Below are 26,164 nucleotides of genomic sequence, written 5' to 3'. Positions count from 1 at the left end.
TCTAGTCAAGGCTATGTTTGTCCAGTGGTCATGTATGGATGTGAGAGTTGGACTGTGAAGAAAACTGGGCGCCGAAGAATTAATGCTTTTGAACTGTGGTGTTGGAAGACTCTTGAGAGTCCCTTGGACTGCAAGGAGATCCAACCAGTCCATTCTAAAGGAGATCAGTCCTGGGTGTTCTTTGGAAGGACTGATGCTAAAGCTGAAACTCCAGTACTTTGGCCACCTCATGCGAAGAGTTAACTCATGGGAAAAAGACCCTTATGCTGGGAGGGATTGAGGGCAGGAGGAGAAGAGGACGACAGAGGATGAGATGGCTGTATGGCATCACTGACTCTATGCACATGAGTTTGTGTGAACTCTGGGAGTTGGTGATGGACAGGGAGGCCTGGCGTGCTGCAATTCTTGGGGTCGCAAAGAGTTGGATATGACTGAGCGACTGAACTGAACTGAACTGAACTGAGAACAATTGCATATATCTAGAGAGGTGAGTACTCTTGCCTGGAAAATCCCATGGATGGAGAGGAGCCTGGTAGGCTGCAGTCCATGGGGTCACTAAGAGTCGGACATGACTGAGCGACTTCACTTTGACTTTTAACTTTCATGCATTGGAGAAGGCAATGGAAATCCACTCCAGTATTCTTGCCTGGAGAATCCCAGGGATGGGGGAGCCTGGTGGGCTATCATCTTTGGTGTCACACAGAGTTGGACACGACCGAAGCGACTTAGCAGCAGCAGCAGCAGCAGCAGCAGAGAGGTAAGTATTTACATAATTTATTACCCAGAAATTGCACTCCTTGTACTATCCAGAGAATCACTTACATGGGTGGCAAAAGAGATATAAAATAATGGGAATAAGGTTGTTTATCATGGCATTATTTATAGTAACAGAGAGTTAGAAAAACTTCAATGTCTATCAAAAGGGAATTAGACAGATGAAATGTAGCATGTCTGAAGGATGTAACACTAGACATTATTCAAAAAGATGGAATTAAATCTTCCTGTTTCAACCTAGAAGGATCTAAAAATCACAACATTGAGCGAGAAAATGAAAATGGAGCTGAGAAACAGAATGAGATGTCTGTATTTATGTAACTCAAAAAACAATTCTAGATATCCACATACTTTTGCAAACACACACATAAATATATAGAAAATGGTCTAAGAGGGCCCATATTAGATTCTATTCAGGGGCATGAAGGCGGGAAAGAGAACAGGGTCATGGTATGAAGGGGGAAAATAAGAAAAAAATTAAAACAAGATATAAGAGATGCAGTACCTGGACCACTGATGATTATCCACCATGAACTGAGGAATATGCTTGATCATATTCATCCATTTCTGTAGACTTGCGTCTAACTTAAAAGCCAAAATGATTGTATATTGCTCCTATCACGGAAGATAACAATTCTTAGTCTACACTGGTATATTTACATCTGAAACAGAGTTCCATTTTGAGCAGCAAATTTTGAGAGCATTGACAAATCAGACTGCGTTCAGGAGACCAGTCAGAACAATGGGAAGGGCATGTCAAAGGCTTGTGTCATATAACAGGTAATCGAAGAGACAGAGACTTAGATAATAGACTTTTAGGACAAGGAGACCTTTATTTTCATTGTCACTTAAAACTTTTAAACTAAAAGAAGCTTACTCTCCTCACTCCTGAAGTCTGAGATTTGGGCATCTCCTCTGTACTCACTGTACATTCCTTACCCTCTCTGTCATTAGGGTGACTCCAGATTCTAATTTGCCTGGCCATTGCCACAGTATAATTATTAATAGCACTTCCTTTAACTTTCAAGTGGTCCCAGTAGATCAGGCGGTTGTCTACCTATGGCAGTATTTTATTCACTTATTTTAATTTTATTGGAGTATAGTTGGTTTGCATTGTTGGTTTCAGGTGTACAGCGAAGTGATTCAGATATACATATATTTATTCTTTTTTAGATTCTTTTCTCATATAGGTTATCACAGAATATTGAGTAGAGTTCCCTGTGCTATACTGTAGGTCCTTGTTGATTATCAATCTTATAAGGTAGTAGTCATACCAAGCTTCCAATTTATCCCTCCTCCTTACAATGTTTCCCTTTTGGTAATCATTAAGTTTGTTTTCAATATTTGTAAGTCTATTTCTACTTTGTAAATAAATTCATTTGCATCTTTTTAAAATATTCAATTCCACTTATGAGTGATATCATATGACATTTGTCTTTCTCTGTCTGACTTACTTAGTATGAAAACCTCTAGGTCCACATTGCGACAAATGGCATTATTTCATTCTTTTTTTATGGCTGAGTAATATTCCACTGTATATATGTACCACAGAGGCTTCCCCAGTGGCTCAGAGGTAAAGAATCCACCTGCAATGCAGGAGATGCGGGTTCAACCCCTGGGTCAGGAAGATCCTCTGGAGAAGGAAATGACAATTCCCTCTAGTATTCTTGCCTGGAAAATCTTGTGGTCAGAGGAACTTGGTGGGCAGCAGTCCATAGCATTGCAAAGAGTCGGAGTGACTGAGCACACACCCACTGGATGACAATCCCTAACACTTAGTAGAAACTTAATAGCTATTTTTTGTGTGTGTGTGTTTATTAACTTATTTTTGGCTGTGCTGGGTCTTTGTTGCTGCACAGGCTTTCTGTCTAGCTGCGGTGAGCAGGCTCAACTCTCTACTTGTAGTACATGGGTTTCTCATTGTGGTGGCTTCTCCTGTTGCAGAGCACAGGCTCCAGAGCATGCAGGCTTCAGCAGTCGCAGCACTTGGCTTAGTGGTTGTGGCTCCCAGGCTCTAGAACACAGGCTCAGAAGTTGTGGGATCTTCCCAGACCAGGGATGGAACCATGTCTCCAGAATTGGCAGGCAGGTAGATTCTTTGCCACTGAGCCACCAGGGAAGCCCAAAAACTATTTGTTGAATGAGTATGCCACTGAGTAGAATTAGGAGTTCTGTGAAATAAAGTTTTGCAGTCAGCTTTGATTAAAGTCTGTTACAAACCCACATTGGACCTCATTAGCTCTAAGGGAAAGGATCAACTCTCCCTCCAGCATGTAAATGCTGTGAACTGGTGAGAATTTAGCCCCAATTTCAGCCAGTCCATGATCACGTCCTTCAAATACTGGCAAAGTGGTGCTGAGGATGCTGGTGTAGGGTGGACTGAATTGCTATATCGCCCTCTAGTGTTTGCTATGTGGAACTCTTCACAGACTCCTGTCTGGCTATAATCATAGCCTCTAAGTTGCTGCTTCTATAGATCTTCACCCAGACATCATTCAGATTTGAGGTAGGGTTTGGGCAAAGAGCTCGAATATAGATAACCTTCATAATATTGGTAGATGCGGGCCATTCTTAAGTGACTAGGTGGCCACTCTCAAAATATGATTTTTTAAAATTTTATTTTCTTATTGAAGGATAATTGCTTTATAGAGTTTTGCTGTTTTCTGTCAAACCTCAACACGAATCAGCCATAGGTATACATATATCCCCTCCCTTATGAACCTCCCTCCTGTCTCCTGCCCCATCGCACCCCTCTAGGTTGATACAGAACCCCTGTCTGAGTTTCCTGAGCCACACAGCCTTCTTTCCCTTTCCTACTGCTCTTTTCCCCTTGTAGTTAATCTTTAATGTATATAGAAAATACGATTTTTGATAGATCCACTTCTTGGTATATTCATGTATATTTAGTCTATGCAAAGATGACTAGGTGGCCAGTATGTTTCTAGATCAGTTTGGGGGTTCTCAATTTGGGGGTTCTCAGTCAGTAGGAAGATTTTGCCTTGCAAAAATATCTGGTAATGTCAGGAAGCATCTTTGATTGTCATGACCAGGGACAGGGGATGTGCTACTGGCATCTAATGGGCAGAGGCCAGGGATGCTGCTAAACATCATATGATATATAGAACAGCCCACCACGTCAAGCAGTTATCTGGACCAAATTATCAATAGTGCTGCTGCAGTTGAGAAACACAATCTAGATTTGCTCCACAGGGGGAAGTTGAAGAAATTCAGGGAAGGCAATAACTTTGGCAGTGACAAAAATTAATCCTTTAAAAATTGTTGCTTCTCGGTGTGGAGTGTGACTCCTGACTTTTCCCCTAGGAAAAGGACAACCTCGCAGTTCATCAAATCAAATCAGCCTCCTTCAGGGCTTTACGACTATAGCTATAGAGACACAAGGTCATGAAACCTGTTTTGCCACACTGCTATATCACGTATTCTCTGGGTAACAAAGACAAAAGTACAATTTCTTGGGTGGACTGTCTGTATTTTACTCTTTCCAGGAGGTAGAAACAAAATCTTGAGGAAGAGAAGTAACTTACTGTAGTCAATGGTTTCACAGTCAGCAATCGGACTCTTTATCAATCAGATCCTGGTTGTGTGACTAGAGTAAGTGACCTAAGGAAGCTTAAGGTTACGCCCAGTTTATTTCAGAACCCCAGCCCCTTAAAACTGAGAATGGGTCTGTTCCTCCTGAGTTCTCCAGAATTCAGATATGCTCAGTCAAAAGAAAACAGCAGAGAAACTTGGGGAAACCAGATTCTAAAATATCAGTTTAATTTTTTATTTTTTTTAAGACTGAGGAAAAAGAAAGCTCCAGCTCACCCACAATGTCTTAGGGGAAAACTGGGAAGCAGTAAAAGGGTGATCTGAAGGGTTCTCTGATTTTCGACTTGAATCTGGGACCTGGTGATGTAAAACGTACACTGAATGTTATTTCAAGGGCAGCCAAAAAGATTCCAAGATGCAGCCATTCTCCCAGTGAGTTCACGAGCCTTGGTAAGGGAATTTTGAAGGGATAGCCTTTTCTTTCCCTCATTTGTTTCTGCCCTTCCATCCGGTAGAATTCAGCCACAGGAAAAACCCAACTGCTGGGAACTGAGCTGCTAAAAAGTCTGAGTTATAGTAAACAAGTGATTGCTCATCGCCCTGGGGTTTGCAAATCCTGGTTTTTTGAGTATAGGCAACTGATGAGCTTAAGACTATACAAAAGTGGTATAGTGGGAAGTGTGTGTGTGTGTGTCTGTCTGTCTGTGTGCGTGCGTGTGTGCATGCGCCTGCCCAGCATGGAATCCCAGTCGTTGTGTTTGTGGAAGACCCAGCCACCACTATGAAAGTGGAAAATGCCAGAAGTTCAATTCCCAACCTCCCTTGGAAGTAGAACATGGACGTATGACCTGGGATTGGTCACTTGATCTTAGCTTCTGATTTAGAAACTAGAGAAGAAAAGATGAAGAACGGACCCTGGAGAAGTCACTTTGGTACAGAAGGTACAACAGCAATTTGGGGTCCAGGTCTAGCTGAGGCAGGGAGGGAGTGCTGGAGTCTGGGTCTAGTGCTCGGAGGACAACAGGAATACAACTGGTAGCCAGTGTTGTCGTCCCTGGGCTGTACTCCTAGCCGCAGCCAAAGTTTCCCCTCTTCTTGCTCATTTTCAAACCATCATCTTACAGAACCTCCCAGTAGTTATTGGGACTAACCAGCATCTTTTCAGGAGATTCCTTTTCTATATAAACAATTCAGTGTCTGTTTCTGTTCATCACAAATTGGAATACACCTGGAATTGGTTCTAAGAAATGAGATGCACTGAACAACAGAACTAAAATGTGAATTGATTGACTAGAGAGGGTAAAGTATAAGGCTATGAGGACCTCAGAGTTTTGAGCTGGGAAGTTAGTGACTCTTGTTTTATGGTTGTAAGACTGTTGGCAGTTTCCTAAAGTGTTTGCTGAGGTCATACAAGACCCTATCAGAAAGAAGAAGTGCTGAAATTCAAGAAGGCCTGTCTGAAAGCAGAGAATAGATGGGAAATAGGACTTCACTGGAAGAGGCTCTTTCTGTCTGCAGCCTATAATTTAAACTATGAAGTATTCAATTAGTTGAAACTGTTGGGCCAAAATATGTTAATTTTCTACTTCAGGATAGGTTTAGTGGTGAGGAGAGGTATGCAAAGATTAAGACATGTTTGATAGAGACCCTGAAGACATGAGGCCATGGATGTAAAATGGTCTCACAATCAGTTTGCAGTCTTAGTTGAGGCTCCAGGTTCATTGCTCAATGGAGTAAATAGAGAACTAGGATTTAAAAATCATTTTGGGAAGTGAAAGTCAAGTTCCTTTGTAATAGCAAACACTGGCCAATTTTCTTTAAATCTGACTGCCATTTCCACAGAACAGTACTCTTAAGAATCTTAGGTTTTTTTCATTCCGTTATTCAAAGCTCAGAGACCTCAAAATCATGTTTTCAGTTTATTGACTCTTTAGCTTCCAGGTTTTACAAATAAAATACTTTATTAGCTTCTTTGATAGAATAATGTCAGAGTGTTTTACATACAATGAGGAGTTCATCCTTCACTGTCTATTCAGAGAGAGAAACTGAGGCACAGAGCCTTGATCAAGTCTTCTTGGTGATCGGGAGCAGCTCCCAGACTGCGTACAGGCAGCCAAGGTGTAAGCGGTTCCAGACTCCATGGTCAGCTGTCTGAGATAGGTCCTAGATGTCCTGTGCTGGCTTTCTGCCTTTAGCTTTCATCATCAAGTTGCGGCAAGACTTGATGGTTGCCAGACTCACTGGACCAGCATTATCCATTTCATCGGCTACACCCCGGAGATGTAAAGCTGTATCAACTAGCTCTCTGCTCTGAGCCTGGGCCATGTGCAGAGCAGGCTAAGTGCTTGGGAAGCCTCACTTCCGTATCCATTTCACAGGTATATGTGGAAGCAATGTCACCAGGGAGCCAAACTGAGAAGAATGCAGATGTGCAGATGTCACAAAATACTTGGGATCCGGGACCAAGTTCAGTGTTTATTTTGGCTCTTCTATATTCCTTCGGAAAGTCCTTTCACTAAGTCTGTGATGTCAGCTCTCTGGAAGCGTCACACTGGCATAGACCGTGAAGGAACCTGATTCCTGGGGGAAAAACAGAACAAGTCTGTGAGGGGAGGGACCAGCACTAGGTTTACAGGCTATAAATGGAAAGTGTGATGCTTAGGAAAAGGAAAGGTTCTCAAGAATCAGGTAGCATTGCAACTTGCTCAGCGTCTGTCACAGCTGGGTTTGTCAAGATTGTTTTGCTGTGAATCATTTTTAAAGTCTCTGTTGAGTTTGTTACAATATTGCTTCTGTTCTATGTTTTGGTTTTGGGGCCATGAGGCATGTGGGATCTTAGCTCCCCAACCAGGGATCAAATCCACATCCCCTGCATTGGAAGGCAAAGTGCTAACCACAAGACCTCTGGGAAACTGTAGAGCTAGAGGCAGCACTCAGGTCCCCAGACTGTCTGCCTGCCCACAGATGGGCTACAGTCTCCTTCAAGCATATGCAAGCCATCAGGGAGACTAGGACAACTGACCCAGTCATCTGAGGACAAGCACTCAATTTAGAGCAGCCAAGAAAGTTCTAAATTACCAAATTTAAAAAAAGGGAAGATCAGTGAGACCTAAAGGGACAAGGAAGAAGCAGTTCAGGTGGGAGAGGGATGGGGAGGAGATGAAGACTGAGAAGAGAATTCTCATAAGGAGAGGAGATTCAAGAGTCAGAGACACAAAGAGACAGGAGTGGGGGAGTTCAGGTGGTTTTGCTGCAAAATGTGAATATATGCCAAGTGCTGTGTTTCTTCCCCAAGAAAGCATCATTAAAAATCTACATGATTTTTTAAACCTTTAAAAGTCAGATTTATGTTTTTACTTCCCTTTGGATAGGAGTGTTCTGTAACTAAACCTCAAAATGAAGACAAGGCATCCTTCCAGGCATTGCTGGGTATGTGTACAGTAGGCTTGAGGAAAATAGGTAAAAGTAGGTATTTCTGTGGTCTTTTGATCCTCCATTATCTCCTAAAATGCTTTATTTTATAAAGCCCAACTGGAGCCAAGACTTCAGCACAGAATTTACTTCTGTTCATTTAGTAAAAGGAAGATTTTTTTTCAAGTAAACTTACTCCATTCTGATCTTGCAATGGGATAAAACAGGTGGGCTAGGCGTCATATTCTTTACACGTTTGCAGAGCTCTACTCCTAAATATTCTGATAAATAGGGCTGAATGGAAACTAGGCATGGATATTTTTACAAAGCTCCCCTGGCTATATGCAGCTGGACTTGAGAAGTCCTGGACTCAAGATGCAATTCCCGAACTTAAGCATGCATCAGGATCACTTGGAAGATGTTTTTTAATGTGCAGATGCCTGGTGACCTGTTATAGACATTCTGATTGAACAGATCTTAGAGAGAAGTTCCCAGAATCTTTATTTTTAAGAAATATCCCAGCTGATTCTGCTGTGGTCCTTAGACAGCTCTCAGAGAAACACCAGTGAAGAGAAAGCGAGCAGGTGAGAAGCCATGAGGGTTTTCCCAGAAGCCCTGCAATCGAGGCTGCAGATGCTCCTTGCTGCCTGCTTGCCAGGACCTGCGTTCTCCATTTCAGCTCCACACAGGTTCCACCCTTTCCCGACCTCCACCGATTCCCTCTCTACAGAGAGGAAGCACAGAGTGACACCTCACCTGGATGGGCTCTGGGACAGGCTCTGTGGCAGCGACGTAAATGGTGGTGCAGGGGTCCTGTGCTGGCAGGGGGTCAGGTTTCTTCTGAACAGACTACAAGGGAAACAAAGTAAATAAGCCATTAGTTGAGCAGCAAGTTATTTCCCATCTAATTCTCCTCATGGAGAAGCGCAGAGTCAAGACGTTAGGAGCTGAAAAGTTCTTTGGAGTCATTTGGTCCTTTTCAGGTGAAAGTTTTCCCCCAGATCCCCTGGAACTCAACTCCCTGGGCTTTGCTTAAGACTCCTCGAGTGACATCTTAGAGCTTACAGCCTTGTGAGGCAGCCTGACTTACCATTACCACTTCCCAGCTGTGTTAAAAGTCTTCCTCATAGTGAACTGAAATTGGTGTGGCTCTTACATGGATAGTTGATGAGAATGAGACTTATATAGTATTTTAGTCTCATTCGTATCACCTACATAGGACTTCTCTGACACTCAGACTGTAAAGAATCTGCCCGCAATGTAGGAGACCCAAGTTTGATCCCTGGGTTGGGAAGATCCCCTGGAGAAGGGAATGGCAACACACTCCAGTATTCTTGCCTGGGAAATCCCATGAACAGAGAAGCCTGGTGGGCTATAGTCCATGTGGTTGCAAAGAGTTGGACACGACTGAGTGACACACACACACACACACACACACACACACACACACCACTCACAACATGCAGAGGTCCTGCTCTTCCTCACTATCATGGCTTCTCATCAGTTCTCTTTCCTAACTAAATATCGAAGTTAATAATAACCATACATATGCAAGTGTTTTAAGTGTACAAAGTTCTTCACATATATCTTCCCATTTGTCTCACAACCACTCTATATGTTAAATACTATTGTTACTCACATTTCATAGATGAAGATGCTAAAGTCCAGAAAGATTTAGTGCTTTCTTTATGGCACATACAAGAAGTATCAAAGCCAGGATTTTAACATAAAGCACATGTACTTTCCATCATGCTATTCTTCTTTGGTTACCCCAACTTATAATGACCTCTCCTTTACTTAAATTCCTTAGGTACTTAAAGTCTAATTCTCACATTATGGCACTGTATACAAGACACTCTGATATATTTATACGTTGCTTCTCCAAACAAACCATCATTTCCTTGACAAATAGCCTATATATATATATATATATATATATATATATATATATTTTTTTTTTTTTTTCATTCCCTACAAAGCAGTGCTGGGCCCACAAGAACCTTCAGTCGATGTTTGTTAATGTTACTAAGAATGAATTAAAATCCATGATACCAGGACAAAATCAGTGTAGGTGTCAACTGAGACCACATTTCTCTAAGATGGAGATGACATATCTGATGCCTAGAAAGTCATCCTTTCAACATACATAGCGGCCCTGATGTAGAATAATATTATACTCTCCCTTTCCTGAACATAGAGAAAGACTTAACAATGAAGCCCATGGGTTTTAATGGGAGAACACTTGGAATCTTGTCATCTGATAGAAGTGATAAGAAATTGGAAAAGTTTACTAGAGGAAAGAAGATTCAAGGTGTGACATGATCTTTCTTTTCATATGTCTGATGAATTGCCACGTAGAAGAGGAATTACATTTGTTCTATAAAATACTTTAGCTTTAAACCAAGGTTGGAAGCTTTAGGGTAAGATTTTGGTTCAGTATAATGAAGATCTTTCTAATAGTAAAAGAAAAGAAAGAAAATGTTTGTCATTCAGTTATGTCTGACTCTCTGCAACCCCGTGGACTGTAGCCCTCCAAGCTTCTCAGTCCATGATATTCTCCAGGCAAGAGTACTGGAGTGGGTTTCCATTCCCTTCTCCAGAGGAGCTTCCTGACCCAGGGATTGAACCCAGGTCTCTTGCATTGCAGGCAGATTCTACCATCTGAGCCACCAGGGAAGTAAGAGGTGCTCAAATGTGGGATGAATTGTCTTGCTGCTGCGGCTAAGTCACTTCAGTCGTGTCCAACTCTGTGCAACCCCATAGACGAGAGCCCACTAGGCTCCCCCATCCCTGGGATTCTCAAGGCAAGAACACTGGAGTGGGTTGCCATTTCCTTCTCCAATGCATGAAAGTGAAACGTGAAAGTGAAGTCACTTAGTCGTGTCTGACTCTTAGCGACCCCATGGACTGTAGCCCTCCAGGCTCCTCCATCCATGTGGTTTTCCAGGCAAGAGTACTGGAGAGAGGCAGTGAATTACCCACTACTGGAAGTGGTTGGGGTACAGCAGGAATTCTCACACTTTAATGTGCATAAGAATTTCCTAAGGATCTTGTTAGAAGTTTGGTTCTATTTCAGAAAATCTGAGGTGGGAACTTTCTGCATTTCTAATTAGGTCCCAGGTAATGCTTTTAGTAAAAGACTGTTTTAGTAAAAATGAGCTAGCCAGCACTTTGGAAGTAATGTTGTAGAAGATAATTCAAGCAGTAACTGGGTGAAATTAAAGAAGATCTAAATAAAGGAAAGGACATAACATTTTGTGAATTTAAAATTCAGTATTAAAACATACATGGTCTTCTCAAGTCGATCACTGCAGTTCTAATTAAAATTCCAGCAAAATTTTAAGGGTCTTGAAAATTGAATCTAAAATATATAGATGAAAATGCAAAGGACTAACATGAGTTTGAGTGAACTCCGGGAGATGGTGATGGACAGGGAGGCCTGGCGTGCTGCGATTCATGGGGTCGCAAAGAGTCGGACACGACTGAGCGACTGAACTGAACTGAACTGAAAAATGGCCAAGAACTTGAAGGAGAACAAGTGAAAAGAAAGAAAGTGTTAGTCACTCAGTCGTGTCTGACTCTGCAACCTCTCAAACTGTAGCTCGCCAGGCTCTGCTGTCCATAGGATTCTCTGGGCAAGAATACTGGAGTGGGTTGCCATTCCCTTCTCCAGGGGATCTTCTTGACCCAGGGATGGAACCTGGCTCTCCTGCATTGCAGGTAGATTCTTTACCATGTGAACCACAGATTTATAATGAATCTGTAAGCACAGGTTTGTAAAGACAGTATGGTACTGGTACAAGTGTAAATAACTAGAACAGTGGAGCAGAATAGAGAACTTCAAAATAGATCCACACATATACGGACCCTTGATTTATAATGATGTGGCACCGCAGTGGGTCAAGAACAGTCTTTTAAATATAATCAATAAGATATACATATGGAAAAATATAAAACAACCCATCTCATACCATACTCAAAAAATCATTTTCAGATACATAACAGACATAAGTTTAAAAGATAAACCACACTGTTTGTAGAAGACTGTAGAAGAATATCTTCTAATATTCTTAACTGGAATATCTTCAAAATTTCTTAACCAGAATACAAAAAGTTTTATCTACAAAGGAAGAGATTACTAAATTGTTCTATGGAAAAATTGAGAATGTTCCTTTATCAAAATGTATCTGAGAAATTTCAGAGGCAAACCATAAGATGGGTGAAGGTATCTGCTAACATACAACTGCCAAAAAGCCCAAAATATTTAAGTATCTTATGATAATCCCACCCCGAATAGACTGAGACTCAAAGGAAAAATGGGTAAGGGATTTAACAGCCACTTTAAGAAAGAGGATATTAATACGGCAATAAACAATATGAAAAATTGTTCAATTGCTTAATAATTAGTGGAATGCAAAATAAAACTATAAAAAGGTATCCAGCAGAATGACTAAAATTTAAAAGGCGAATAAATAAGAAAGACTTCTTAAGTGAACAATGCAAAGAAATAGAGGAAAGCAATAGAATGGGAAAGACTAGAAGTCTCTTTAAGGAAACTGGAGATATCAAGGAAACATTTCATGAAAGGATGGGCACAAGAGAGGGCAGAAATGCCAAGGACTTAACAGAGACTAAGAAGAGGTGGCAAGAATACACAGAATTATACAAAAGAAGTCTTAATGACTTGGATAATTATGATGGTGTGGTCACTCACCCAGAGCCAGGCATCCCGGAGTGTGAAGTCAAGTGGGCCTTAGGAAACACTACTATGAACAGAGTTAGTGGAGGTGATGGAATTCCAGGTGAGCTCTTTCAAATCCTAAAAGGTGATGCTGTTAAACTGCTGCACTCAATACATCAGCAAATTCGGAAAACTCAGCAGTGGTCACAGAACTGGAAAAGGTCAGTTTTCATTCCAATCCCAAAGAAAGGCAATGCCAAAGAATGTTCAAATTACCACACAGTTGCACTCATTTCACATGCTAGCAAGGTGAAACTTGCTAGAGAATGTCCAGATGTACAAGCTGGGTTTAGAAAGGCAGAAGAACTAGAGATCAAATTGCCAACACTAGAGAAAGCAAGGGGATTCCAGAAAAGCATCTACTTCTGCTTCACTGATGATGTTAGAGCCTTTGACAATGTGAATCACAACAAACTGTGGAAAATTCTTAAAGAGATGGGAATACCAGACTACCTTATCTGTCTGCTGAGAAACCTGTATGCAGATCAAGAAGCAACAGTTAGAACTGGACATGGAACAATGGACTGGCTCCAAATTGGGAAAGGAGTACATCAAAGCTATATATTGTCACCCTACTTATTTAACTTATATGCAGAGTACATCATGAGAAATGCTGAGCTAGATGAATCACAAGCTGGAATCAAGATTGCTAGGAGAAATATGAACAACCTCGGATATGCAGATGACAACACTCTAATGGCAGAAAGAGAAGAGGAACTAAAGAGCCTCTTGATGAAGGTGAAAGAGAAGAGTGAAAAAAGCTGGCTTAAAACTCAACATTCAAAAAGCTAAGATCATGGCATCCAGGCCCATCACTTCATGGCAAATAGTAGGGAAAAGTGGAAACAGTGACAGATTTTATTTTCTTAGGCTCCAAAATCACTGCAGATGGTGACTGCAGCCATGAAATTAAAAGACACTCGCTCCGTGGAAGGAAAGCTATGACAAACCTAGACAATGTATTAAAAAGCAGAGACATCACTTTGCCAACAAAGGTCCATATAGTCAAAGCTATGGTTTTTCCATGTATGGACGTGAGAGTTGGACTATAAAGAAGGCTGAGCACTAAAGAATTCATGCTTTTAAATTGTGGTGCCAGAGAAGACTCTTGAGAGTTTCTTGGGCTGCAAAGAATCAAACCAGTCAATCCTAAAGGAAATCAATCCTGAATATTCATTGGAAGGACTGATGCTGAAGCTGAAGCTCCAATCCTTTGGCCAACTAATGCAAAGAGCCAACTCATTGGAAAAGACCCTGATGCTGGGAAAAACTGAAGGCAAAAGGAGAAGGGGGTGCAGAGGATAAGATGGTTAGATAGCATCACTGACTCAGTGGACATGAATTTCAACAAACACCAGGATATAGCAAAGGACAAGGAAGCCTGGCATGCTATAGTCCATGGTATTGCAAAGTGTCAGACACAGCTTAGCGACTGAACAACACCGCCATCAAGTTTTGATTAGAATGTGTAACAGCTGAAACTCTGGTATACAGGTGCAAAAAAGTAAATTGATATGCATATTTTGAAATACAGCTTGGCCTTGTCTAGTCAATTTGAAGACATGTATACTGTATGACTTAGCAATTCTACGTCTAGACACATCCCCCAAAAAATATGTACACATATCTACCAAGAAGCACACATATGAATACGAATAGCTGTAGTTTTCATAATCCCTCAGACTAGAAATAAAGTATATGTCCATCAATAGTTGATTGGAAAAATAAACTCTAGTATATGCATATATTGATATACCATAAAGCAATGACTATGAATGCATTGTATCTAAGCTCAAAGACATGGATGCATCTTATTAAGGTAATATTAAGCAAAAGAAACCAGACATAGGAGGAAAAATACTGTAGGATTCCATTTTTATAAAGTCAAAAAAAAGAGTAAACTTTATTTCTAGGAAGTAAGGATAAGGAATCTTTGAGGAGGAGAGAGAAGAGAGTGATTAGGAGACATACAAGAGGGTCTTCTAGGGGTCCGGATGATGTTCTGTTCCTTGATCTAGGGGTTAGTTTTATGGTCCTAAAAGACTCAACACTGAGAGATATAATTTCTCCTCAAATATAATAGATGTGCCGATTCAGTGCAATCCTAATAGGACTTTTCCTCTTTTTGTGATGCTTGAGAAGCTGATTCTAAAATACATATGAAAGTAGAAAGGGACAAGGATAGTCAAAACTCTTGAAGGAAAACAAGATGAGAAGGCTTTATTGGATATGAAGATAGGATACCTCATTGAGGTGACATTTACAGATTGTGCACTGTCTAGTATGCATGTTATGCTGTTAATCACTCAGTTGTGTCTGACTCTTTGCGACCCCATGGACTGTAACCCGCCAGGCTCATCCGTCCATGAAATTCTCCAGGCAAGAATGCTGGAGTGGGTTGACATTTCCCCCTCCCAGAGATCTTCTGAACCCGGGGATTGAACCCAGGTCTCCTGCATTGCAGGCAGATTCTTTACCATCTGAGCCACCAGGGAGTAAAAAGAGATGCTAACAACATGGGATCGAATAGATAGGGAAGGCACCATGGTAAACTTGAACCTGATTACCTAAAAGTATAAATGCAAAAGAGGTTCTCTTGGGACTCATATATTTAAATGGAGTTTGGTTCTCAGTGGTAGTCATGGCCTGTGAAACAAATCCTCCAGGCCTCTAGGGGACAGCAGAAAGAAGATTTTTGTCCAAGAGTTAATCTCTGGCTTACAGAAATGCATTTACTGTCATCTGATGCAATTTCCCAAGGTGTTAATCAAAACTGTATTTACCTTCACATCTTTTACTCAAGAATTTGCCTTCCCCTATAGCCTAAAGGTCAGATTCTGGCCTATACATCACTTAGAATCGCTTTCAGTTCTGAAAAACTATAATATCTTCATCAGTTCAGTTCAGCCACTCAGTCGTGTCCTTCTTTTTGCAACCCCATGCCCTGCATCACGTAAGGCTTCCCTGTCCATCACCAACTCCCAGAGATGTACTATCTTCATATTTAACCATTATCCTTTAGCCACCCTCTTACTTCTAACATATCTGCTCCTCAACTTTATCTTGACTCTTTTTTAAAATCCAGCTCTTCCATTTCAATCCAACCATCACTCCATAACAGTTCTGCTTTCATCTCCTGCCTACATACCCTCTTCCATCTCACCAACCACTCTCTAGGCAGAATCCTTAAGATCCTCCTTCTTTATCTCTTTGATGTTTGCAAACTCTTAAACTTGGATCAAACCAACATGGCACACAATAGCCTTTCTCAACCATTCCCTCTCTCTTTAAGCTGCATCCTTTTCCTTAGAGAAGGAAAGAGTTTGATAACATGGAACTGTAAACTCCCAAAATGCCAGAGAGGGAAGGAGCCATACATTACATGTTTCTAGTGTCCTCATTTTTTTCCTATGAAGAAACAGATGGCTAGAAAAATACCCAGTGTTTCCCATCATTTCAAATAATAAATCATCCCATCTGACACTGAAGTTTAACGCCCTTTTAGGGAGCTCTTGTTCTTGCCTTCTGCTTTCCAAATTTCTTCTGCCTCATAACTCATGTACAACAACGAATGTCAGGCATGCAAAGTGAACTGACTGGCCAGGGAGTCCATGGGAAACATGACAGGTCCACCCCAGACAAAGAAAGTATAGAACTTACACCTGATGTCTGGACTTGGGCATAGATAGTAAGGCTTTTTGCTTCCGTTGTTGGCTGGTAATTGTCTGTTTTACCTGGGGAAAAGAAACCATAATTGTTATGTCTCTCTCTCTGGTTTCCAGCATGAACTCTCTGCTCAGACTTCTCTGGTCTTTGCACCTTGATGCATACCACCTACCCCAGAAGTACCATAGAGAAAAGCATCGAGTCCCAAATCCCGTGCACATTTGTCCTATGGCATTAGGTTAGTCACTCTATCTCTCTGGGCCTAATGTCCTTATCTGTAAAATGAAATGGAAATACCTGTCTCTCAGGGCTGTTGTGATGATTACATGATATATTACCTGTAAAGTGTATAGTACGGTGCCTGGCACATAGTGTTACATGTAATTGTTAAGTGTAATTGATATGCCATTTGATTATTTTGATCTCTCTATTGTTTGATGTGCATATCTAGTCTCCTATTAGAATTTCAAGTTTTTTAAGGGTATGGAAAGTTATTTATACCTCTTTTGTATTCTTCAGTTCATAGAGGTTAATTCACAGCTTTCTCAACTCCTAGTTTCTGGGGAACTGGTAGATGTGTAGTGGGAGGGGTGTAAGAGGGATGATCGGTCAGGGACTATTTGGAATAAAGCTGCCATGTCATTCTAATGCCTACCATCTTCCCCCCCCCCCCCTCAAAGTCCAGGGTCTCTGAAAATTAATATGCTGCAGAACATTTAAATTTTTAAATAGTTTTAAACTTTTTTCTTTTTAAATCTATAGAAATAATTCATTGCTACAAAAACTTAAATAGTAGAGAGCAAAAAGTACTTCCTCCTTCCTCCTTCACTCAGTAACCAGTATGATTTCATTCTCAGAAGTAATAGTTTTCAACAGTTTGATGTATCTCCTTCCAGATGAACTCTGTACAATAGAACTTCATCTTTGATGATGGAAATATTCCCTGTCAGCAATCTAAGTAGCCGCAAGTCTCACGTGACTACTGAGCACTTGAGCTGAGGCTAATGCAACTGAGGAATTGAACCTTCAGTTCAACTCAGTTCAATTTTAAATTGCTTTCAGTACTATTAAAAAGAATATACGTAAATGCATAATTGAATCACTGTGCTGTGCAGCAGAAATTAACACAACATTATAAATCAACTATACTTCAAATTTTTTTTTTAAAACAATTGCATTTAATTCTAATTAATTTAAATTTAAATAGCCACATGTGGCTGGTGACCACCAAATTAGACAGTGTGGTTCTGGACACTTGTATAGACTTTTTTAATGCAAATATGGTCATTCCATACACACTTCTCTGTAACACGACCTTCTCCCTTACCATATATTGAGGACATTTTCCTTGCTAAGGCAGTAGATCAATCTCATTCTTTCTGATGTTTCATGGCATTCCTTGCATGCAACATGTAGCAGTGAGAATGATGGAGGGAAAAAACAGAAGCAAGGATGCCTGTTTTGGGGACTATTGCAAAGTCCAAGCAAAAGCAATGGGGCTTAACACAGAGGAAATCACAGTCTTTAGGGTAGACTTATTTTAACAACAGTTAATTTATTCTCTTAAAAAACTAGACATGTCTCTGAGGAAATAGCACTTAGGAGAGGTATATTTTTATTTGGAAGGAAAAGGCCTTGTGTGTATGTTCGTGATAAAGGTGGTGGAACGTGCTGCTTGAGGGTGTGACCCTTGGGGAGGAAATGATGGGCAGCCCCAGGAGAAGCTCAGAGAATTCAAAGAAACCAAAATATGGTTTTCCTGTGTGGGTGTGGGCATGGAGTGCTTACCTTCCTGGTGGTTGCAACTTCTCTTTTTTGGTCTGAGTGGATAATTGGCTGAGGAGTGTGCATATGTTTGGATACGGGAATGGAGAATAGAGGTTGGAGTGATCAGAGGAGATAACAGAAGGATTGCAAGTTAGTTCTGTGAAATACATCCTTTCAGTTCAAATCTGGAGTGTCTGCACAGTTATAACCCTCACTCAGCACTATCCTTGGTGTTGTAGGGGAACAGAGACGGTACAGAATAAATTCTGGCCCTTAAGGACTTGCAGTCTTTCAGGTCAGCTCAAGCTGAAAATTACAATAGAGGGGACAGTCTTAAACGGTCAGAGGGATGCAAAAGGCTGTATGTTGCTTCTCAAAAAGACTGCTGGATCAAGATAATTCAGTCTCATGCATTTTTTCCTCAATGCAGGGACAAGTTTTCATGAGCCAGCTCAACTCTAGTCACTGAGACCTTAAGATCTAATGAAAAAGTTCTTGGCCTTAGAATTGGGGCATCTACCTTCTAGTCCTCAGTGGTTGTGTGGCATTAGATAACGCATGTCATCTCAATGGATCTCTTCTACCATCACTGTAAAATAAAGCAGTGGACTGTCTACTATTCTTTTTCTTTTTTAAATTTTATTTTATTTTTAAACTTTACAATATTGTATTGGTTTTGCCAAACATCGAAATGAATCCACCACAGGTATACTTGTGTTCCCCATCCTGAACCCTCCTCCCTCCTCCCTCCCCATACCATCCCTCTGGGTCGTCCCAGTGCACCAGCCCCAAGCATCCAGTATCGTGCATCGAACCTGGACTGGCGTTAAGTTGTCTCATGCTACCCTAACCTCAAGTATTGATACTTTAAATCCGCTCTCTGTGCCCGTCCCAGAGCCTTCCAGTGCTGCCCTCTGCTGGCAACAGGATTTAAATAGTAATGCCTGGAGAATCCCAGGGACAGCGGAGCCTGGTGGGCTGCAGTCTTTGGGGTCGCACAGAGTTGGACACGACTGAAGCGACTTAGCAGCAGCAGCAACCTGCATTAAACACTGTTTATTTGTGTATGTTATGTATCGATGCATCTATTTATCCATCATCCATCATTTATCAGTGCTTTCTGGTATTGACTCTTGAATCCCCACAAAAACGCCATGAAGTATGTATTATTATCCCCATTTTGCAGAGGAGAAGTTAGATTATCTGTTTGATCACAGAACTCATAAGTGGCAGAGTCTGCATTTGAAGGCTAAAATCTCTGTTCTTACCCAATGTACCTCCCGAGCCCGGAATTTCCAGAGAGTCCATTTGAAAAGCTTCACATGGACTGCATTCTGGAAATGACGCTGGTAGAAGTTGCCAATAAAATCTCTTGAACAAAGTCTTATGGGGTTACGGTAATTAAGCATAGGTTTTAACCACAGATTTAAGGCAAGATTTTTGCGTGTTCCTGGCTTACAAAGAATACACAGTGATCAGAAACAAGGATGGGTATGTGTGTTGGGAAAAGTGATAGAGAATATTGCGGGGTGGGGAGTACTAGTCCCTTCAGAGGCAACCACGTGATAGCAGCATGTAGCGGAGGAAAGAGTGTGGGTTAGGATCCCAGAGCCTTCGCCAGCAGGGTTAATGCAGATACGTTAATCTCAGTTTTCTCGTTGCTAGTATTTCAGTGCTGTTTCATCGTCTTAGCCAATAGTGGCTACCTTGCCTCATCCCCATAAGCTTTCATCGTGATGTCTGTCTGAATCGCCCCACCCCCTCCCAGTTCCTCCCCAGCTACCTCTTAGATGGAGGAAATGAGACAAGGTAGGTGGCCTGCTATGACCTAGATTATTTAATATAAGCAAAACCAACATCAGAGTGCTGAGGTAGGGCTTTTCCAAGAAGGTTGTATGTGGAGAACATTAATCTGCTTGAGAATGAGATTGGCCATCAGATCTCTGGTGTGAAGATCAAGTTCCATCTTCCCCGTGGGCGGACCGACTCGGGGACCTGTCCCGATTGCGGAGCAGGAGCTTCTGCTGCTAGCGTGGGCGGGTGGTGGGTAGTGTGGCCAAGGAGAGCACATGGCCTTGAGATATTGAATCAGAGGACAGCGTGGAGGCCAGGAGATACTAACGCTTGGCATTGAAACCTCAAGGGAATCATTGGACCTTAATTGTTTCAGTCCACCCTGGGTGACTTTCCATAACTATTTAGTTTGGCTTTAAGTGACCTCATGGATTGCACGCTTGACCAAGGTGAGTCAGAACATGTGCTAAATCGTAGTAAACTGTGTTCCCTCTGCTGTGTTCTGATGACCTGTGGGCCTTCCCAGAGGAACATACCCTGGGAGTTGGAACACATGTTTGCAGTTCTGATTCCCTCACCAACCAGCTGGGTGACCTTGCAGGAGTCACTTAGCCTCTCTGTGCCTTGGTTACCCCATTGCTAAGTCTCAGAGAGACATATCTTAAGTGTAAAAAGAAATTATAGAAAGGTTTCAACCCTTGGGTAAAAACATCTTACTATAAGGTTCTTTTTATCAGTCAGTAGATATAGCTTCCCTTGAACAAGATCCAAGACTCCTCTGAATTCTGCTCCTAGTTTAAGCCTCTTATCTGGCCCCTTTCAGCATCCTATACACACTTCAGATGCAGTGCTAGTTATACTGAATTTAAATTATCTGTGTAATGTCTCCTGTGTTAGATATCTGTGGTTCATCTTTCCTTTCATCCCTATAGACTAGCGTGGTGGGGGGGGGGGGCGGGGGTGGATCAAGCAAGACATGTTGAATGAGACTGAATTAAACAAAGTCTCAGGATATGTTTATTTAGTGTTTTTGCAAAGGTGCTTGCTCCCTGCAGAAAGCCAAAGTGGTGAGAGCAAGTGCTCATGGGGAGAGGTCCCTTGCTTACCACAGGGAGTCTGATAAGAATCTCTTTGTTGTCAGGCACCTACCTCTTCTTCTCAACAGTAGTATCACCACTTGGAGAATCATGATAATGCCAACGATGCCCCCTAAGAAGAGCCCAGCATATAGTCCCCATTGTCTTGATTCTGGAAAAAAAAAAAGTTAAAGGGCAAACTCAAAAGTGCTGTGAGTTTAAAAACATCCCACGCAGAAGTGGGGAGACCTAGCCTCATGTTTTCTGCCTATGTTTTTTCTCAAGGGAGACATTAATGCTCATAGCTTTAGAGATCAAATTTAGCCCACTGAAGAGTTCCAGATCTGTTTCCTTATCCTGATTTCCGTCGCTATACTTGACTTCCATACACCTAGTTTCTGTAAAGACTCTTCTACTCAGATGTTTTATTTTTCACTTCACTTGAGACATTTTACCACATGACTAAAGCTAAACTTATCTTTGTTTTTTCCTAAGTCCATCTCTCTGCTAGGTTTCTCTGTTTGTAAATTTCTAATGTGTCCTGTATCCATTTTGGTAAAAAGAACACAATGGCTCCACATGCTGTCCCCACACTCCCACACAGTTCTCATGAGACACCACGAGGAAGGAGGATCTACTTTACTTTTAAAATAAACACAGTAGTGCTATTATTGTCCTTCCATGCAAATAATTGTATTGAACTAACTAGACCTGAACTGAAAGAAAAGCATGTAGTTTTCCTCTGAATCATTCCCGCATTTAATATTAGCACTAGACCACCAGTCACTAAGTTAAAAATCAGAGAGCCAGTTTTCATTGTTTTCTCTCCTCTCCCTCCTTTACCAAATCCTTCTGAACCAGGAGCAGCATCTTAATAAATAAGACATTTAGCTCAAAAAGATAATAATAGATAATTACTGAGCATTTACAATGGACCAAGCATTTTTTAGTGCATTGTCTATTAATGCATTTAATCCTCAAAGCAATCCTATGAGGTAGATACTCATTACTCCCATTTTGTGGATAAGGAAGAGGGCACAGAGATCCTTGAGAACTATAGGTTGGTCTAAGAGTAGAAACATGGCTGAATATTGAAGACAGACTTCTTGGAGACTCAGGGAGATGTATGGGCTTGGGGTTAAGTTACATCAGGGTAATGAACAGTGGCTGACAACCCAAAGCACTAGGTTTCTAAGTGAAGTAATAGCATTCACATTCTAAATAGAAAGACATCAGGAGGTACTGTTACATTAATGAGTAAGGGTAACTTGTAAAGATGATTGTGAAATCAGGCTGATTGTTGTTAAACCTGTGATAGATTTGTTGGGAAGTAACTGAAAGAAAGGAATAAGTAGAGGACAGAAGGGCAGGGTACTTACAGACACAATTCAGACATTTACAGAGTTGGCCAGAGATATAGCCTGAAGTTGCAACAAACTGATAAAATGCATCCTGCCAAGATCCAACTGGGCCTGATAGATGAGCAGAAGTTGCCTCCAAGATTTGAAAAGATTTTTTTCTTTCTAGGTCTTTAACACACCAAGTCATCCCAGGGAGTCCCACCGAACTGGGGTTTTGTAAGCATCTTGATTATAGAGTTTCTTCCCAGAACTAAACATATTTTAACTCAGCCAGATAACAATTTTAGCAGTCTCATGACCCCCAGTCAAAAAGCAAGGGTGCAAGCAGAGTTGTAAGAAGGCTACTAAATTTACATAAAGCCTGAAATGTGAGTACAAAGTCACTGCGGAAGCTGGAGTTGCCCTATGAACAGCTCTAGCCTGAATGGCTGAGGGCTGCTGAGAGCCCACTTCACGTGTGTGTATGTGTGTGTGTGTGTATCTGAGGAACAGTGACAGATTGATTATTTAGTGCTTATGTTGCCAACACCAGAAAACTCATAGGGAAACCTTTCAAATCCTAAGATAAAGAAGCAGGGCCCACAGCCTAAGTACCGCCAGGTTTCTTCAACCCATGGGATGGACCCAGTAAACGGTTATAGTAGCACGTAGTATTTCAAGACTATTTCCTCTTTTTCTTCCCTCGTGTATTTTGAGATCTTCTAAAACAACAGGACAAGCACTGCAACTACATAAGTGAATTTAAAAAATAGCATTTCTTTCAAATTTCTTTTATATAAAAATAAAACCAATAAGGTGGTGTACCTAAAACTAGAAAATAGCAAGACAGCTAAATAAATTAAAGTAAAACTAGAAAATAGAAGATGACATAAGTGCATAAGTCACAGCTGCCAAATGAGAGTTTCTTGTGTTGTGACAGCCCAGCCACCTACCTACTCACATAAACTAAAAATAACTGGGGCATATTATGGCCCAGAGGACACAATAGCAAGTGCTCTCTCTTTCTTTTCAGGGTCTCAGGAAGATGAAAGCTATCTGCTCCTCTTGTCCTATGACATACATGACCCACTTCTGCCAGGTCAGCCACATCGGAAAGGCAACCTGGTCACAGTCCTGAAAGACATTTCATAAGCCCTAATTTCCCCCTTAATCTTTGGATACAAATTAATATGAATCTATTGGAGGATGTAAGTTATAGGACCACAGACTTTGTTTTTTAACTTTAAAGGAATTACAGAGCTTATCGGGCTCAGCTCACTGGTTTGATGTTGAGAAAACAGAGACCCAGGCAAGCATACCTAGAGTCACAGAAGAAGGCAATGGCCAAAACGGGTGAGAAGAGACCTGAAGGCTTCACAGTTTGTTTTAGCCTATGGAGGTGAGGCCTCTTACAATGAGAGCAGCGGAAGGGTAGGACGCCTGGCAGATGTTCTGAGTCAAAAGCTCTCTGAGGTCCCAGCTCACCCCTCACCAACCTTCATCCCACATCTGCAGGTGTCTCTCCTCTGCTTCCTCCCACTGCACCTTCACCAGTCCCATCGCCTGCCTAGCCCTGGCCCCAGGCCAAGCTTAACTCCTCTGTGTAACTCTTCCCTCCACTCCAGCTCCCATTCTTCCATCTCCTTTGGACTCTGAAGCCCCTTGATTTATGTCCTACATCTGAAAATTATCTTTGCTGTGGAGACTGTCTTCAGGGAGGGCACCTGGAGCCAGACAGATGGACTCAAATTCTGGGTCTACCACTTGATAGCTCTGTGACCTCCAGAGGCCTCATACCCTTTGGGGTCCCTGTTTCCTCAAACATAAAAATATTCAGTTCGCAGAGTTGTTCTGATGAACCAAAGAAATAACATATGGAAAGTGCTTAGAGTAATGCCTAGAATCTAGCATGTGGTGCGTGCATGATAAATCACTTCCGATTTATCACAACAAAGAGTTGTGTCCGACTCTTTGTGGCCCTAAGAACTGTAGCCCACCAGGCTCCTCTGTCCATGAGATTCTCCATCCCATGGATATTCTCCAGGTAAGAATACTGGAGTAGGTCGCCATGCCCTCATTCCAAGGGATCTTCCTGACCCAGGGATCAAACCTGCATCTCCTGCATTGGCAGACGGGTTCTTTACCATTAGTACCACCTGGGACTCCCAAGGCAAGTGGAATTGATGTTTATTCACCACACGCTTCCCAGGTGTAGCTTCTACACTTGGTGTTCACCTTTTTGGTGCTCTTATTCAATTATGATATGCATATGGAAACTAAATGTCACGGACTGCCTTTGGCAATTTAAATAAATATGGACAACAAAAAGCTACTTCTACAGCTTGTGGGGGTCGGGATGCCCACAATCTCTTTAATTTCTCTCCTGCAGCCCTCTAGTCTGAGCTGTCCTGAGTGCAAGGTTCAGTGCCTTCACCCATTTCCACACACAAAAAAAATAAAACCAAAAAGCCTATACTAAGAATTTTGTTGGGGGACTTCCCTGGTGATCCAGTGGTTAAGACTCTATGCTTCCACTTCAAGGGGCATGAGCTCAGTAGCTGGTCTGGGAATTCAGATCCTGCATGCTGTGTGGTGTAGCAAAAACAAACAAAGAGACTGTCATGGGTTCGAATCCTCTACTGTAGATTTGAAAGTTCACAAGGAGCAGATTCCATCGTGAAAAGGGAAGCTTTCTAACACACGAGAGGCTCAGACCCTATCTTTCTCTTTCTATACCTACACAAGCAACACCTTCCCCCATTATAACACAGAAGTATTTAACCTACAGCTGGATTCTTTGGGGGAGGGAGGTCTTATCTTCTGCTCTCCATAAAGAGCAGCTTACACTCTTCATAAAGCATTTATGAAGCTCTTTATCCTAAAGAAGCTCTGTTCCCTCCCAAAGAGGAATTCTAATAGTGGTTTCTTTAATATGATCATGTTTTTCTAACCCAGTAAAGTGTAGGAGTCCTATCTAGATGGTAAACTCCTTGAAGGTAGACCCTGTACCTTATACTTCACATGCCTTCCCCTTTCCACATGACACAGTATAGGGCAGGGGGCACTCAATATGCACATGATGGACAAGTGATTTAAGTTAAATTAAATTAGGAGCCATAGAATGAAGTTTGGAGAAGACTTTCATATACCCTTTGGCTAAGAATTATCAGAACTCTAAGTTCAGTGGTAAAGAATCCACCTTCCAGTGCAGGAGACACAGCAGATACAGGTTTGATCCCTGAGTCGGGAAGATCCCCTGAGGAAGGAAATGACAACCCACTCTAGTATTGTTGCTGGGAAATTCCATGGACAGAGGAGCCTGGAGGGCCACAGTCTGTGGGGTTGCAAAGAGTCAGACATGACTGAGCATACATGCATATACACAAAAGTATAAGAAGGTCTCAGAAGGAATGCAGGGTCACCTTCTGAATGGCCCAAGGCAGGAGTAGACAGGAACAATCAATGACCTACTTGGCAGTGCTTTATTATAGCCAAATGGAACCAGGAAGAAGGTGTGCATCTGTGCTCTCAGCACCATCTGTGTTCCCATTTTCAAACCACCACTTCCTGTAGCAGAGACTCTGGCTCTTTTTGCTCTCCCTCTTTTTGCTCAGTCATATAGTGAGGCCCCTCAGGATGACGATGCTCAGAAATCAGACCAACATTGTTCTGGGGTCCACAGGTCCCATTCTTTGTCCAAAAAAAATCCTTATCTGAACAGTCTTCTTTTTTAAAAAAATTAAAAAATCATTAAAAAAAACTTTATTGAATTTGTTGCAACATTGTTTCTGTTCTTTGTTTTGGTTTTTTGGCCAAAGGCACATGGGATCTTAGCTCTCCAACCAAGGATCAAACCCACACTCCGTGTATTGGAAGGCAGTCTTAACCACTGCCAGGGAAGTCCCTGAACATTCTTAAAGAGGAGACTTAGGACTTTCCCCCTCCGTGGAACCTCTTAGAGACAGCTGAGCAGGCTGGTTGAGAACTCCAGTGCCATTTATGAAGAGTTCTTTGCATGAGTTTCCATCCTTTGGTCTTCTATTTGA

The 26,164-nt window shown here is 41.7% G+C and overlaps 1 protein-coding gene across 1 annotated transcript in view; it reads right to left on the bottom strand.

The window, feature by feature from the left end:
- Window positions 1-6,229: 6,229 nt before the first annotated feature.
- Window positions 6,230-26,164, bottom strand: part of SLAMF1 (signaling lymphocytic activation molecule family member 1) — a 39,290-nt gene continuing 19,355 nt past the window's right edge. The window contains exons 4-7 of the mRNA XM_061401385.1: window positions 20,852-20,950; window positions 16,136-16,209; window positions 8,491-8,583; window positions 6,230-6,903 (exon numbers count right to left, since the gene is read on the bottom strand). Of these exons, the coding sequence (XP_061257369.1) occupies window positions 6,853-6,903; window positions 8,491-8,583; window positions 16,136-16,209; window positions 20,852-20,950 (317 nt within the window). The 3' untranslated portion in view covers window positions 6,230-6,852. The remainder of the gene's footprint in view (window positions 6,904-8,490; window positions 8,584-16,135; window positions 16,210-20,851; window positions 20,951-26,164) is intronic.

Source organism: Bos javanicus, chromosome 3, assembly GCF_032452875.1.
Source record: "Bos javanicus breed banteng chromosome 3, ARS-OSU_banteng_1.0, whole genome shotgun sequence".
Lineage (NCBI taxonomy): Eukaryota > Metazoa > Chordata > Mammalia > Artiodactyla > Bovidae > Bos > Bos javanicus.
The sequence above is the reverse complement of the archived record's forward strand: the minus strand, read 5'-3'. Positions and strand labels throughout refer to the sequence as shown.